Below are 15,663 nucleotides of genomic sequence, written 5' to 3'. Positions count from 1 at the left end.
TAAAAATGGAAATAAAAAGCAAGGGGGGGGGGCGCTTGCTCAAAGTTGAATTGTGCGTGGAGTGGAGCTAAGGCCTTTAATTGCACGAGACACAGCGATGGGTGTATATGTGTGTGTGTGTCTGTGAGTGTGTGTGTGTGTGTGAAAGGAGGGGGGTGGTCTTGGGGTGGTATAAATAGCCGGCTCTCCAAAACATACTCGCAACAGCAGGAGTGATCTCACCTCCACTCCTTCCACTCCCACTCTCTCATTCCACTCACTGCAAGGCAGCGCGGAGCTCTCATATCGCGAGGATTTTTTATTATTTTTGATTTTCTTTTTGCTTTTATTTTTATTATTTGTGCCTATTTTATTTCCCCTTTTTTTTTTTCAACCCCCGGGAGGAGCAGGGGGATTGGGGTGAGAGGAAAGGAGAGTCATGGAAGAGCTGACGGCGTTCGTGTCCAAGTCGTTCGAAGCGAAAAGCAAAGAGAGCAGCAAGGAGGCCATCACGTACCGGGAGGTTCTGGAGACGTCCGGCTTGGCCCGGCCGCGGGAGCTGCAGGGCAGCCCCGCCGAGCACGACTTCAGCGAGGGCGCCCACTGCCCGCTGCACGCCTACAAGGAACATGTGGAGCTGGACAAGGACAAGCTCAAGGACTTCCACGTCACGCGGCCCGCGGAAGGTAACTCGCACACGTTCGAGCATCCAAACAAAATCAAACTGCAAGTAATGCTCATTCCTAACTATGCAGGCGAAGCGCGCAGGACTCTGCAAAACTCCTCAAAATAAATACAAAGTTCAGACTTTTGCTGGCGGACGCAATAATAATTTTCACTAGAAACGATGATAATGGAGCGAATTTTTTTTTAACAGATTTTGGTCGCAACATTTCTTTCTTAATTATTCAAGTTCATTTGGAGAATGCACTGAATCTAATATTTAATCTTATTCCATTATACTAACTGCAAAGCCATGTAAAAGCTAGCAGGCATTTGCCCATGGCATTCATTTCTGTTTTTAAGTATGAATACATATTTAAAACGATAAGTTCAAGCTGTACACTTGACATTTTAATTCTTTTCAAATAATACATATTTTTAATGTTTGTGTATTTCTACTGCATTATATAATATTTATTGCATTATGTCATTTCATAAATCTACAACATATTTATTTTGTATTTATTATTTTGCAAAATTTTCAATCTCTCACTCAGGGATCCCACTTCCACCTCATTTTGCAAATATTTATGGACCTTAAAAGTTGCCTTAAAAAACTTATACGGGATGAAGTCATGTGAAAAATAAAACAAAACAGAAACTATATATAAATATATGTATTGCAGAAACGCGAAGAATCTGTAGCCCTGTAACAGCAGCAGAAATACAGAAATTTGAAATAATTATTTTTTAATGGTAATTTAGTTATATGGTCATTTATTTTAATTTTAAAATCCAGTGCAAAAAAAAAAAAATCATTTATTCGCAAGACTTTTACACTATCATGGATGATTGCCCCAAATAAGTAACATATACAAAAAAAATATCATATACATCAATACATATATTAATTGAATGAATGAAAATAAACCTGCAATTTCGATAAACACTCACTCTACCAGAGTCTATTAACCAATGAATTATTTATTCCTCCTTGCATTGAAATAAGTGGCGCACGACACAATGTGTGTAATGTGTGTGACCAATGTTTTGTTGATGCAGGCATCTTCGAGTGCAGCAAGGACAAGAAGGAGGAGGTGAAGTCGGAGGACGAGGACGCGCAGGGCAAGCTGAAGCAGCGCAGGAGTCGCACCAACTTCACGCTGGAGCAACTCAACGAGCTGGAGCGCCTCTTCGACGAGACGCACTACCCGGATGCCTTCATGCGCGAGGAGCTAAGTCAGCGCCTGGGGCTCTCTGAGGCCCGTGTGCAGGTACACCCAAAAAAGATATATAGCATATTCAACATTACATTTTTGCATTATTCGATATTTATATAAAGGGGTATAGTACTTCATATGCGATTCCTATCATTAAGGGTGTTTTATTTGTAAAGTTGTTCTCCATTTCTTAAAAAAAATAAAATAAATGCGGCAACTAACGGCCAATGTTGTTTGGGTCTAATGTTTGGAAATTATTGTATATTCCCTCCGAAAGAGCATTTCCAAACACAAACCCAGCGTCTAAATGCTTAAAATGAGAATGATTCTCGGGATTACACGCCTTTTGCAAAACGGTGACGTCATGCAGTAACGTTTTTATAAATGCAGATTTCAGTGATTCGTGGAGGCATTTTTGCGTGTGTGTGTGTTTTTTTAAGTTTAAAGATGTTTTTTGAAATTAAAAAAAAATACTATAAATTATTTTTATATTCTTATTTATTTCAATATTTATTATACTGATCGAAATCCCTCAGATGCAGATTCATTTTGCTTATTTTGTCTTCCATTCCAGACACATAAATCATACAACAGTTTAAAAAAAAATAATAAATTAAATTACAAGTTTACGGACCACTGTGCAATGTTACTTTTCATGCATCTGTTGTACTACAGGTATATGTAATATTTATAGCGTTATGTGCGCAATCATTTGGGTGTGTTTTCTCCCCCTTTAAACCCAAATGCATACCTTTCAAGTTCTTTGCTGCACTTTTTTGTTGTTTTTCTGTGAGCGCAGCTGTCAGTGGATGTACGGAAAGTTATGAGAGGCCGCCACTATAATGCACTTAGCGCGAGAATGTTAGGCCGTGCTAAATTAAATGTCATTATTCACTGTCTGGAGTACAAAAAAACTCTGAACGGGAATGAGATTAGGGTGTATCATTGAGTGGTTCTTAATGAAGAAATAACTGTCTGATGCCGTGTAGCTCGCTCAGTTGAGCGCGTTGCAGCGCGTGCAACTCCTATGAGACGTTGAAAGATCATTATGTGTCATAACAATAATAATCTTAATCGAATTAATTTTTTTCCACTCCACTTTCGACAGTACTCCTTCCAAAAAAATAAAAATAAATACATCGACCCGACCAGGTCTTTGTTCGATTCTGTCATTATCGTCTTTTGAGATGGTCGTTAATTCATCGTCCGCTTAATGATCGTCGCTGCGAGGGTTCAAGGAGGCGGGGCTAGTTGAGATTATTCATGAGGACAAATTAGGTTGATGATGATTAATAATCGCCCGCAGCCACACATAAGAGCAGCCAGCAAACAGTAATAGCGCAATTTTTGCTTCTGAATTTCATTTCCCTTCACTTAAAAATGGCGTCAAAAATGCACAACGTTTGAAATATTTTACTTTAATTATCCACCATTATTTTTTTTTTTTATAATAATACAAAAATGATGCATGCCACAAACCTTTAGCTTCCACCATTAGGAAGGGCTTAGTATATCAAACAAGAAAATGCATGCAGTTCATTTGGCACGAAAAGATGTTTCCTGCTTAAAACATGTAACGTAACGTAATAGCCTCATACATTAATTTTGATTTGTATCTAGTTTTGTAATCGATTCAATGAAGTATTTCAGTGTGTCCATTTATTTTCCTTCTACCTTGATAATATCTTAGAAAGAATGTGTGGCTGCTACAACAAAAGTGATTTCTGTCAAAAGATTCCAAAGATATCTTCATGAAACCAGCTTGTAGGATTATGCACAGCGATCGACTGTATATAGCTGTGCATAATCCTACAATATTTGACCAAAGTCCATATTTTATGAATAACGCAATGATGTTTGAACATGTTTTGGGGACTTTCTGGCGTCATTCGTTTTATTTTTATAATCTAATAGTGAACTTGCTTTTTCTTAATTGCAGGTTTGGTTTCAAAACAGAAGAGCAAAATGTCGAAAACAAGAAAATCAGATGCACAAAGGTAAATATTGTCTTTACAACACTTAATAAAATTGAATGCATTTTGTTGTATTTTATTTGATCATTTGAAAAAATATTCGAAAGAAGTGCTCCCATCTCACATAACGACAACTGTCTGGCTGTCTGACAGACATCTTTCCCTTTTCCCCAGGAGTCATCTTGGGCAGTGGAAGCCATCTGGACGCCTGCAGGGTAGCACCCTACGTCAACATGGGGGCCCTCCGGATGCCTTTCCAACAGGTAGGCCATAAAACCTTCTCTTAGGGGTGTTTTGGGGGTGTGATGGGGATGACCTTGCCTGGCAATTCAAAATTTGAATGATCAGGAACAGCGCAGGAACCTTAGGTTGTTTTGTGCAGTTCTTGGAATTAAATGCTTCCTGTCCCGGCTTTTTTTTTTTTTAACATGACCAGCCACATTTCATTTCAATTGGGAAAATTATCTTCACAGGGAAACATGGTCAGAAGTTAGCCAGTCAAGTGTAAGAGTAGTCATCAATTGGTAATATTCAGGACTACAGAAACCACCCATGTTCATGAAGCTTTGACAGTGCTAAGGGGCTAATAATTAACTCCAGAATTAAATTATAGCCCACTGACCCCTGTGGTCCAAACATACCCTCCCAAACAGGATCTGGAGCAAGTGTCACCAACGCGGTGCCCACGGGCACCAGGTAGACCCGGGTAGTTACTCACGCCAGCAGCTGATACCAGTATCGGCCACCTACTTATGGTTATTTTTACAATCAGGAAGAAGAAATTAGAAGAACAGAAAATTGACTATTTCTTGTAGTTTTCAGATAAATTGCTAAATTGAGATATCTGTCTTTAAAATGATCCGTCAAGGTTTTTTAAAAGTAAGGAAAGCGAGGAAATTTTATGTATCAAAAGTATTTAGTAGGGTCAGTACTTGGTATTAGTGACTATTGAAGAGTTGAGTGCAGGTTTTCGTTTTGGTATAAAAAAAAAAAGTGCTGACAAAACAGCTAACACATTTTGCGAAGTTGTCATTTTAAACACCGCAAAGGCTGCAAGTCAAAGTAAGACTAACAAAGCTAATTGAAACCGATAAACAGTCTCACATATTAAGTCAATCTCCATTTTCCTTAGAGTATATAAGCTTAATTTATCAGACCAAAAGATTACCTATATAAATCTGTCATTGCTTGTCTTTATTAAAAATACACAAAAATACCTTTTTTTGCAAAAAAATAACTAATAAATTGCAATTACAATGCTGAAGGAAAAAAAATACAATTTCAATATTTTCAAACCGCTCAGTACTATCATATGACTCATAATTTATTAAGTCCATAAGAGCGTTTTGCTATGTCTTTAGCTTTTTTTGTGGCGCCACAACAAAAACTGACAGCAAAGAGAAAAAAAAGGGGCAATGACCATAGAACAGGAAATTGAACTTCTTATTAAAAATAAGAACATTTGCAAGCAGCTAAAGCAGGCCGAAATCCACAGCAATTGATTTATGCTCCTGATGTCACTCACGAGGCCACACCCCTTAAAGGCATCACTTGGTTGTTGCTGTTGCAGTTTTCCCCTTTTTCTTTAGAAAACCAGTTAATTTCTCCTCAACAAATGAAACTCAACACAACAAATGAAGTAAAGACAACATTGTATAACTGAAACAAAACCGTGAGAAGAGCAATGCACCGTTGATGGCATAAAGAGAAAAGGTGATGATAATCATAGACGAGGAGCCGGAATGGACTTGTTTTAGTGACAACTGCAGTCTGTGTGAGCTTCTCAGTGCAATCAATCAAAAGATTATTCCAACACACTGATTCAAGGCCAAAATACCGATAATGAAAAAATAAAAGCAACGAAGGGAGCGACGTTCAACACTTCCATGTGTAGATTCCACACCGTTCACCTCTTGGTCGGACTTCATCATCCTTCATTTCTGCTCTCTCTGCCTCCGTCTCACTTTCTCTCAGCCTTCTCACCCGCTATGTTGTGACATGCGGCGGCCTAATTAGGCCAATGGGGCGGCAGGCGTGAGCACATGAAAGAGACGATGAAAGGCGGGAGGTGGTGAAAAGCGAAATGACGCTTATCGAGGTTGAGCTGGCAGGAGGAGTGTGAGGCCTGCATGCTGAGAGATGCTCGCCAAACACGGTCAAAGCTGGAGTATAAAAAAATGTGTGAAGGCGGGAAAAAAAATACGCAGGTGAACGCCACGAGTCACGCTCTTTGCAGATTTAACAATGCGCAAGAGGACAATTTGAGTTTTTCAAATTTCTTCTAAGGGAAATTAAATTTATTGGTTATAATGTCATCATGACACCTATGAACCAATATTTAAACAACTTTGCCAAGATGCTGACTATCATATGTGTGTGGAAATAAGGGAACGGCTATACACTCTTTCAATCCCAATGACAGATTTGTACGTCTTTACATTCACGTTTAGATACCTTTACTTTTCAGTATTTTTTTTTTCCAATATTAGATTAGAGAATGGTCTGAAAAGAGCTAAGATGAATGAAGCAATTGTCAAAGACATAAACACAAAGGGATATGAACAGCAAGATTATCTACATACGTAAAAAACACAATTTGTATTTACGGTACTTAATTTGAACATAGTACATCAGTTTTATATAATAAAAAACAAGTTCAACTCACAAACAATCCAGCCAATGGTTTGAAAACACCCTCTAATTCAGTGTTCGCTGAATTTGAAATACAATTATACGCTATCAGCTTTATATAGACTTATTAATGATTTATTTGTTAAGCATTCTTTTTTTTTTAAATCAAACAGAATATGTTTATCTTTATCCCTGTAAAAAGAATTGGGTTAAAAATAATCCAGTGATGAGTAAAAAAAAAAAAAAAAAAGGAAAAAAGCAGACTCACTACTTGGGTCAATTTGACTCAGCTTTCCAGGTTGATTTAAGAACTCCTCCAAATTATTGTTTTTGTCCAAGGCAACCCTAAAATATTGGGTTGTTTTGTATAAAACCCAGAAATTTGACCCAATTATTGGGTTGGTCCGTTTTTGACCCACAAATTGGGGTATTCTTGACCTAACTGTTTTTAGAGTGTGGATTTTTCAAAGTTGGCCTTTTTGGGCCAGACAACATAGTCATAACAGTTTTGCATCTGTCGGTATTTTATGAAATAGTCCTACGGTCTGATGTGAATGATGCTTTATGACCTGGAATGACTTTCAATTCATAGAGTGCATTTTTAAGATTGAATAGCTCCCTTTATTGAGTCCCTAATGCGTTTGAAGCCACTGTAAAAAGCGTTGGAGTGAAAATAAATCAATTATGGGTCAAAAAAGGACTGGCTCAATATTTGGGCCACTTTGACCCAACTTTTCTGCATTGTTTTGCACAAAAACAGTATTAAAAATGGATAATTTTGAACAATTAAATCACAGAAATAGGTTTATGTTGTTTAAAACAACCAAGAAAGTCACATCAGAATGATCGGATTGGTAACTTTAGGATGGATTATTTTTTAACAAACTGTCAGGAAAAGAGGAAAAAGTCACATCAGTTTGCCAAATTTAAATCATGTGCAACCAAAATGTATGTATTTTATTTTTCAGTGTCGCAGCTGTTAAATGTAGATTTACAGTTTTAATTTAGTGACCAAGCTTGTGAGTGGTGGACTCAAGCAACTCCTTCCTACCGAAATGAATGAAAATGCCTTTGACTGCCAAGAAAAACGGTTTTAGTAAAGAAAAATAGCACTGAATTCAATCTAAACATTATAAAAGAGAATGTCAAGAAATAAACTGGTTTTATTAACCATAATCAAACATCTCACACACAGTACACACACATACACTGTTGTTGGGTGTCTTTCATGGGATTCTGTCCTGTTGGTCGTTAACTACGTGGTTAGTTCCGTTAAACTCAATGCTCTTTGCGAGTTTTGTTATTGTCTATGTTCCTGGCATCCATGTGTTAAACATGCAGTAAAATGTCTTTCGCTGGGCAATACTCCAAAATTTCTACCAGAAAAATATTTCATCTGCACCTACAGTCAACAAAAAAATCCATTCAGCCTTACATACCGCAGGTATATCAACAGTAAGTTTCAAAATTCAAATCAAGCGTCCCGCAAGCATTGTGCATCGCTTGGCTTCTTCGAGAATAATCTGAAAGCAAAACGGAGATTAAGGCTCTCCTTTTGTTTTGATTCACTTGAGTGGTGGCCTATCTGAGACGGTTGGAATTTTAGTTGGCACCGCAAAGCAAAAGAGGGTCTTGTTTCGCAAGTCAGATTTTCCATTTGCAGGGATCTGGTTTCATCAAAAACGGGTAGATTCCTTCTGATTAGCGGCAACTTAATTTTGATTTAACATAGTTGATAATTACCATCCAAGCAAATTACTTTCCTACTTGATCATCGTCGGTGGGTATTGTTGTTGTTGTTTTTTTGTTCTGCTGTGGATCAATGCATACCTTAAGCATCCAAGGTCAGAGGTTTCACTTAGCTACACGTTACTTTGTCTTTCTATGGTTATCGTCACACTTGCAGCCAGGACAACTGAACTAATAAGTTCCATTTCCTGTTCTTATGTCACCACCGTGCGAAATTCTGTTGTGATGGTACCTCACCCCCAAAAAATAAATAAATAAATAAAAGCAAAGCAAAAACACACTTATTCCTGTAAATACAGCACTTTGTTGGCAGCAAATGTGTATTAAAGTGCTATACTGTATAGATTAATTTCAATTGGGTCCATCACTGACCTGAAATCTCACATTTAAATGCGATTTGTTTGATGTTTTGATGCCTAGTTCTGATTGAATTCCCACCCAGAATAGCTAAACAAACATATAGACCATACAATAATCCTGAATATCCATACAGACCTCCTTTTATAAAATCAGGCTCTAGATAAAGAGAGAAGTTGTAGTATTTTGATTTTGTCCAAAAGACAACAAAAAAGAGAGTTCACCATGCTGTTTAGTTTTTCGTCAGACAGTTGGCCCACCTGGTTTTTGTTTAGATTGTCCTGCCTCCCTCCAAGAAAGTGACTTAATGTAGTTTTTAATCAGTTCATCACAATGTTTGTTTGCCCTTGAGGTGCTAAGCAACTCTAACTGGTAACAGTGTCCCACTTCCATTTTCATGTTCAGCATCCCAGGCAAAGAGAAATGAAAGAAAACATAAACGTGGTCAAGCTAAAGCTTCTATTTGGGTTGGAAAAGCAAAGCACAAATAGTTTGCCACTTTTGCTGTTTGAGACACATAGGAAATGGCAACGTCTTCTTCTTCTTCTGAAGTCAGCACATGCTTCATTTTCACCTCCTTCTTTTAGGAAATAATTGCCCACAATGTGAAAAGGGATATGTTATGCCTTATGGCCTCTTTTTTCTCCTTTTTCTTTTTATTAAATCCTTCACCGCTTTTGAATAAGGAATATGTCTGGATAAATATTTATAACTCCAAATATGTGAGTATCTCTTTAGTGCAAAAATAGTTTATTTATGCAATTGAATACATAATCAGCATAATAAGACTGCATATTTCCAAGGGTATAACGGCCGGCTGAATTAAGCAAATCTGTTCTGTGCCTGAGAAGCACTTTGATTCTGGACGATTTCATGTGTGTTTGAGTGTGTATGTGCATTTTTGACAGCAACAGAGGGAGAGAAAGGTGGGATTCAGTAACTTTTAGAATCACGCTTCAAAAAATAGAATGAAGGAAGAAAAGGTGAGCTGAAGGGTCGGTTGAGGCTCGTGGCTATTTTCATAGAAAACACACAGTAAGCAACAGCTTTGAGGGGGTACCATTTGAGGTTACCTTTTAATTGTGTTGCACTGTGACACCCCCCTCCCCCCATATTTTAAGAATCGAAGATTTGCAAAAATGGCAGATGGCTGATCTTGCAAAAATAAGCAGCTAACTACATGACTGCGGCAAACATGAACAGCTAAGTTTTTGTACAAGTAAGTTAAACGTATGTTAAAACTGATTTAAAATCAGATGACAGTGTTTGAACAACTTACACAAGATTTATTTATTATTTAAATGAATGCAAACTTTATATGAATGAATGATGGCTTTTCGACTGATTAAAAAATGTAATCAACCCAAATGACTGAAAATAATCGTGAGTTTGTATTTGGCCAAATCACCCACCCTTAAAGCATTAGATTACAAAAATATGTACATACATACATAAAATCACACTCGCTTATTCCCCGTAAAAAGAGGTCTGAAACCCATTATTGTTGTGGGCCATATGTACGACCCATCAACACACCCAAATGTGTGTGCGTGTGTGTGTGTGTGTGTGTATGTAGGGAGGGTGGGGGGCACTACCATAACTACTACTTTTACTTATTAATTACTTTTACATAGTTTCTAGAGATTAAAATACAAATAAAGTATTAATAACTAAAGTAGTTGCAAGATTTCTTTTCATAACACTGAATAAAAGTAATTTAATAAAAATACTATCGGAGCAAATAACGTTTTCCAATTCCTGTAGTTGAGGTCCAATTCCAACATATCCTGTTAATAATTTTAAGTAAATAATGTTATAATATATAATAAAATAATTTTAAAAGTGACTGCTTTAGAAATCGTCATGTTACTAGAGTTTGCGGCTTTTGTTTTAGTTTGTTTCGAACGAGATGTTCCTTTTAGTGCAGGGGTGGAGCTAGTGGCAATAAGAAATTATTTTAAATTATTTGCTCTGTCACGTATAACAAAGAAGCTGTGACATAGCAGTATAAAGAACCTGCAGCACAGGTCAAAAGTTTGAAAACACCTTTCAATTCAAATAGTCTCAATGCGAGGCCAAGAAATTAAACTCCATGTCAATACTAGTATACAAATGAGTGCTGTTTTTTTTTTCTTAAATAATGAAAATTACTACATTTTATGTATAAGGATGGTGTGTTTAATCAATCAAAGCCTTTCAAAGTCATATCCTACCATGTGGCTGAATACAACCCAGGTAAAGTCTAAACACCCCTGCCACCAAGCACCTCTGGTTATAACTTGCTACATTTATTTTTTTTTCTTTTGCTCACAGGTTCAAGCGCAACTCCAGCTGGACGGCGTCGCCCACTCCCACCCACACCTGCACCCGCACCTAGCCGCACACGCCCCCTACCTGATGTTCCCGCCCCCTCCCTTCGGACTACCAATCGCCTCATTGGCTGACTCGGCCTCGGCGGCTGCGGCGGTGGCCGCGGCCGCCAAAAGCAACAGCAAGAACTCCAGCATCGCCGACCTGCGACTCAAGGCAAGGAAACACGCCGAGGCTCTGGGACTCTGACCCAAGCGGGGCGCCCTCCCCCAACTTTACCCCCCCTTCCCTCCCCGCACACACCGTTGGCCTGATGGTCCGTAATGGCCTCTCACACAAGACTGAGCCTGTGAAAAGGCCGTGACACTCACAGCTAAAACTAAACACAAACACTGAATGAGAAAAGGGGGGAGTCGGACAGAGTGTAAGTTTTCTTGGGGGAGGAACAGTCGGAGGAAGACTTTTTTTTTTTTTTTTTTTTTACAAAAAAGGGAGAAGGGGGAGCGAGAAAATTGTCACAAAAGACCAGCTGCCAAAACAAACCACTTTTCCAACAAAGCGGTAATGAAATACCAATGAAGTCACCTTTTACTTTTCGCCCAACAGGCAGGACTTCTGCGGGGCCAGTGGCTCAGTCCACTCCAGGCACAGATCACATCCCAAGGACCGTACAAACACATGTGGATGTCTGTCTGAGGGCCCGGCACACACTGAGAGGACTTTAGTGCCAATTAAAGTGGCAGGCGACGGGCAGAGTTGAGGACGGTTGGGTTGGCGTTGGGGAGGCCGGGCACATCTCATTACCCCACCTGTCCTGACCTCCTCTCCGGCTTTAAGAAATGTATTTGCAACCACTGTGTCCGTGCATGGAGGCCTTCCTGCAAAGCTCGCCATTACCTTCACAAACACGCACGCGCACACACACCCTACCCCCGAAGGCCCCGGCTGCAATTCTCTTCTTATGGACTTGTGATATTACAAAAGCAACAACTTCCACGGTTTTTGTTTTGTTTCGTTTATTGTTTTTCTGGACTTCCTCTTGCTCCCTTCTCGGACTTCTGCTTCTTTCTATCTGGGTGAGGAAGTGATGATCGCCTTTGCACTTCAGGTCTCGTACATTGTGGGTGTTTACAAATGGCACTACAGGCAAGATACTACTTTATTAAATTTAAAAAAAAAAACATGGGGGTGGGGTTTTGACATGGGTTGTGATCCACAAAAAAGGATAATGGGTATAAATGCGTTGTACACTGCCTGACAAATATATAGTCCACCACCCAATGAAAGATTATAACATAGCTGCCCTAAATGTGTTACTGATGAAACCGGATTGATAAAACCAGTCTGAAGAAGCTCTTAAACCAAAATGATATTTTCTTCAAGATTTTCAAATTTACAAACTGAAAAAAAATGGTATGAGCACATGATCATTTTTGGACGATTTATAATGGAAAACAGAAGACTTAGTTCAAACTTAGGTTCGATTCATTCCAGCATTCACCCAATTTTTTTTTTAATGTGAATTCAGCTATGTACCCTCCATTTGTTGTAATGATAGGTGGTCAAATAAATTTGTTAAGCACTGTACTTCAATTTTTTGTATTTCTGAAAATATGAAGGCATCAGTAAAACTGAAATGCAATGGTGTGCAGTTTAAGTGCAATACTGTAAATAGCAAAAAACAAAAAAAGTTAAACAGCTAACAGTTGGTCGATAAAGCGGCACGCCGATTTTACGTTGATTTTGTTTTTAATGCACTGTTGGGGATTTCAACTTTGTTTGCCGGCTGTTTTTTTTTCAAGTCGGCGTGTACATTATGTCCCGTCGGAGATTGACAGGGTGCCATATTTCACGTAAACTCCGCCGTGTCCAGCTAAAATTACATTTATGACGATCTACGACTTTAATACTCGGCAGTGACATCCGAACAAAGTGGTTGTTTACAAAATAATGAGCTTTACTTTGCATGTTGTGTGTGACATTCATCGTTAATTTGCCAACATTTTTTAGATTACGACTCTTGTTTTCCAAACTGCTGTCCAAGCTGTCAGTCCCTCGCAAGGTCAACATGCCCCGCCCACGTTCTGTTTAACCCTCATTTCAATTGTTTATGTCTCCATCTTAAATTAAACATATTTGTGTTTTATTTATTATTTTTGTCCGAAGGTTTATGAAAAATGAAAGAGTTGGACTACAATTGTACATTTTTACCTTGCTTTTGCAGTTTGTTTCCCATTATTTGGGGGGGTGGCTGTGATGCATTGTCAGGAGGGGAAGGAAAAAAAACACACAAAAAAACTAAATGTAGCGTGTCCAAGTTTACAAATGTTTCAGGGATGGTTGAATTTTAACTGCGGAGTTTGTTGTACCCGTTACAAAGCTTATTATTTTCTTTGCTAGCATGCTTAAACATGACTCATGTTTATTTGTTTTGCCCCTTTCCCTTTTGGAGTCACAAAATATGAATGTACATCTTGTACAAGTAAACTATCAATAAAGTTATAAATATTTGTAACTCGTTGTTACTATAATTAAAAAGGAATTTGTTTTGACAAAATTTTTTTGATTGAAACATCTCTTCTGAGGTACGTACATCCATTTTTTTACTTGTTACTCATCTCCATGCTTCATATGAATTTACAGAACCGGTCTCAAGTTCAGAAACACTGATTCAGTCATTTTTGATCATTTAATATGGATCAGAATACTATATTTCAATTCGCCATATTTCATTAATTGGGTATTACACCCTTCCCTTCTGGTTATTATCTTTGCATATTTCAGGGATGCTATTTGAAAGAGCTTGAATATTTTGGGCATTTTCCTGACTCAACCGGTTGCTCTTTAGTTGGTCGAGTTAAAGAGTCTGTACTTTAGATTTGGTTGCGAAAATTGAGAAGCTATGGAATCCAGATGCCGCTTATTCCAAAACATCCCAAAATTGGTCGCTCCTCCTGTACACGCTGCATCGCACAGTCGCTGATTATGCAAAGTGGGGCCTGAACGTGCTCAAATAGAAGCCAGGGGAGGCTCCAACCGGAGGAACTGGGTACGCGACGTGTAATCTTCTCCGAGCCTCGTGCTCAAGATGGACCCACTCGGCGCCAAGAATGATCTTTGCGACAAGTCGAGGTTTCAAGTCGACGCCGTACCTTTCTTGATCTTGTGCCACTGAAAACAGTCGGCCTCCATTTTTGTTTTGTTTTTGTTTGGAGTATTAGCTTCCTCTGGGAGCTTAATTCCAGATGTGTGTACACAAAGTAATTACACCATTTGGTATAGTGGCCTATTGTACGAACCCCTTGCGCAGGAATTAGCCCAAATCGCGTCCTGTTGAGTACGGCAACCTCCTTTAGAAAGCCGTTGCGCATTTAATTTGTACCACCGCGCTCATACATCAAGATTGAGTGATATAGTCGCAGACTGATGGCCCCGCATTTAGCCGGCGGCTGAGGCCCACGTCTGGAAATAACAGCATCCTTTTATGTGTGCTAATAATTAGCACGCAGCCATCCATCACGCCGCAATGAGCCCTGGCTGCTTTGTCGACATGTTGCAACGCATACAGCTGTTTATGTTGGCCACAAGTGAAAAACACAAGATAATGCAACAAAATCAACTGGTTGCAGTCAGCTATGGCTTTATCCAATGGAGTGCCCTCCACTGCGATATCACATCTAAAATTTCAGATTAGTTTTTCGACTTACTGATTCATATGGACTGCGTACAATGTACAACCATAATTTGTACTGTTTTTTTTTATTATTATTTTGGAGATGAGGTGAGAGACAGATGACAACATTCGGGATATTCATTCTGTCATTGCTTGATAGACATAGACATAATTGTTCCTCAGGGATCCATAGTAGGTCAAATATTGTTAATATTTATGCCAATAACATTGTGCATGCAAAACATAATTCAAATGTACTCTGCACATCTTTACACTGATGAACTACGGTAATATGAATATATGCAAGCCTCTCTTTGCTCACTACTTAGTTCTCATTGAAGTCTAGTTTCAGAGGCGTCCAGCACACTTTTGCTGCTCTCCATTTACTGTACTTTTACGCACGTAGATGATATTGTATAGGATGTTATATGAAATTTAGATATTGATTATATTTTTGACTACATTGAGGTGTCAAACCCTGTTTCAAACCGATAGGAATCTAAATAGTTTTCAAATACATGTCTTGTCTCCAACACAAATCAGCTTCATTTCGGACTGCCATCTATGAATGTGCATCTGCTGTATTTTCATCAGTGGGATAAAATATGTCCTAATTTGATCAAAATCCATGATACAAAATTGGCCCACTTTGAGAGGCTGTCACATACAGACAGTTGTTTGAATAGGATTCAAATAAATTAGACCTGTGTTTTGGACACATAAAAATCTGTAGATATAATTTTTGATCCAGGCTGACATTGCAACCAAAATTCAAATGGAATTGAAAATAAACTGTGGCCTTTATTGTTAGCACAAAACATCACAGTGGACCGACAAGCCTGAGTTTCCCATGGTTTGATGTGCAATTCTTAAAACTTAAAAAAATCTAACTAACCATAAAAATGAAAGCAAACCTCCTCTGCGATGAGCAACGACTCTGTAATATTCTCCAAGGGAAACAATCATTTTTTTCTGAATTTACTTTTGCTACATGTTTGTGGATCACCTGCCTCCTTCCTCCGTTGACCCGACTTATCAGTGTTTATACCATTGTCGAATTACCACTGACCCTTCTTTTCTTTTCGTGTGTTGACCGTTTGAGGTCATA

The 15,663-nt window shown here is 38.6% G+C and overlaps 1 protein-coding gene across 3 annotated transcripts; it reads left to right on the top strand.

Moving 5' to 3' along the window:
* Positions 1-217: 217 nt before the first annotated feature.
* On the top strand, positions 218-13,397 carry LOC148424038 (short stature homeobox protein-like). 3 transcript variants are annotated; one of them, XM_088414178.1, is made up of 6 exons: positions 218-665; positions 1,705-1,916; positions 3,802-3,859; positions 4,010-4,098; positions 10,886-11,098; positions 11,489-13,397. In XM_088414178.1, exons 1-6 carry the CDS (start codon positions 419-421, stop codon positions 11,576-11,578), a joined length of 909 nt encoding a protein of 302 aa, XP_088270304.1. In that variant the 5' UTR covers positions 218-418; the 3' UTR covers positions 11,579-13,397. The 3 variants fall into 3 exon arrangements, with proteins under 3 accessions (XP_088270304.1, XP_088270303.1, XP_088270306.1); XM_088414177.1 differs by having other exon boundaries at positions 3,989-4,098; XM_088414180.1 differs by having other exon boundaries at positions 10,886-13,397.
* The last annotated feature ends 2,266 nt before the right edge of the window (positions 13,398-15,663 follow it).

Source organism: Hippichthys cyanospilos, chromosome 5 (genome assembly GCF_059441005.1).
Source record: "Hippichthys cyanospilos isolate Australia breed blue-spotted pipefish chromosome 5, RoL_Hcya_1.0, whole genome shotgun sequence".
NCBI classification, from domain to species: domain Eukaryota; kingdom Metazoa; phylum Chordata; class Actinopteri; order Syngnathiformes; family Syngnathidae; genus Hippichthys; species Hippichthys cyanospilos.
The sequence above is the reverse complement of the archived record's forward strand: the minus strand, read 5'-3'. Positions and strand labels throughout refer to the sequence as shown.

What these genes read in the sequence shown, in the direction of transcription:
- LOC148424038 (XM_088414177.1), top strand. Translation starts at nt 419, where the DNA reads ATGGAAGAGCTGACGGCGTTCGTGTCCAAGTCGTTCGAAGCGAAAAGC. An exon ending in AGAAAATCAGATGCACAAAG is followed by an intron (nt 3,860 to 3,988) that starts GTAAATATTGTC and finishes GCTGTCTGACAG; the next exon opens with ACATCTTTCCCTTTTCCCCA. An exon ending in TCCGGATGCCTTTCCAACAG is followed by an intron (nt 4,099 to 10,885) that starts GTAGGCCATAAA and finishes TTTTGCTCACAG; the next exon opens with GTTCAAGCGCAACTCCAGCT.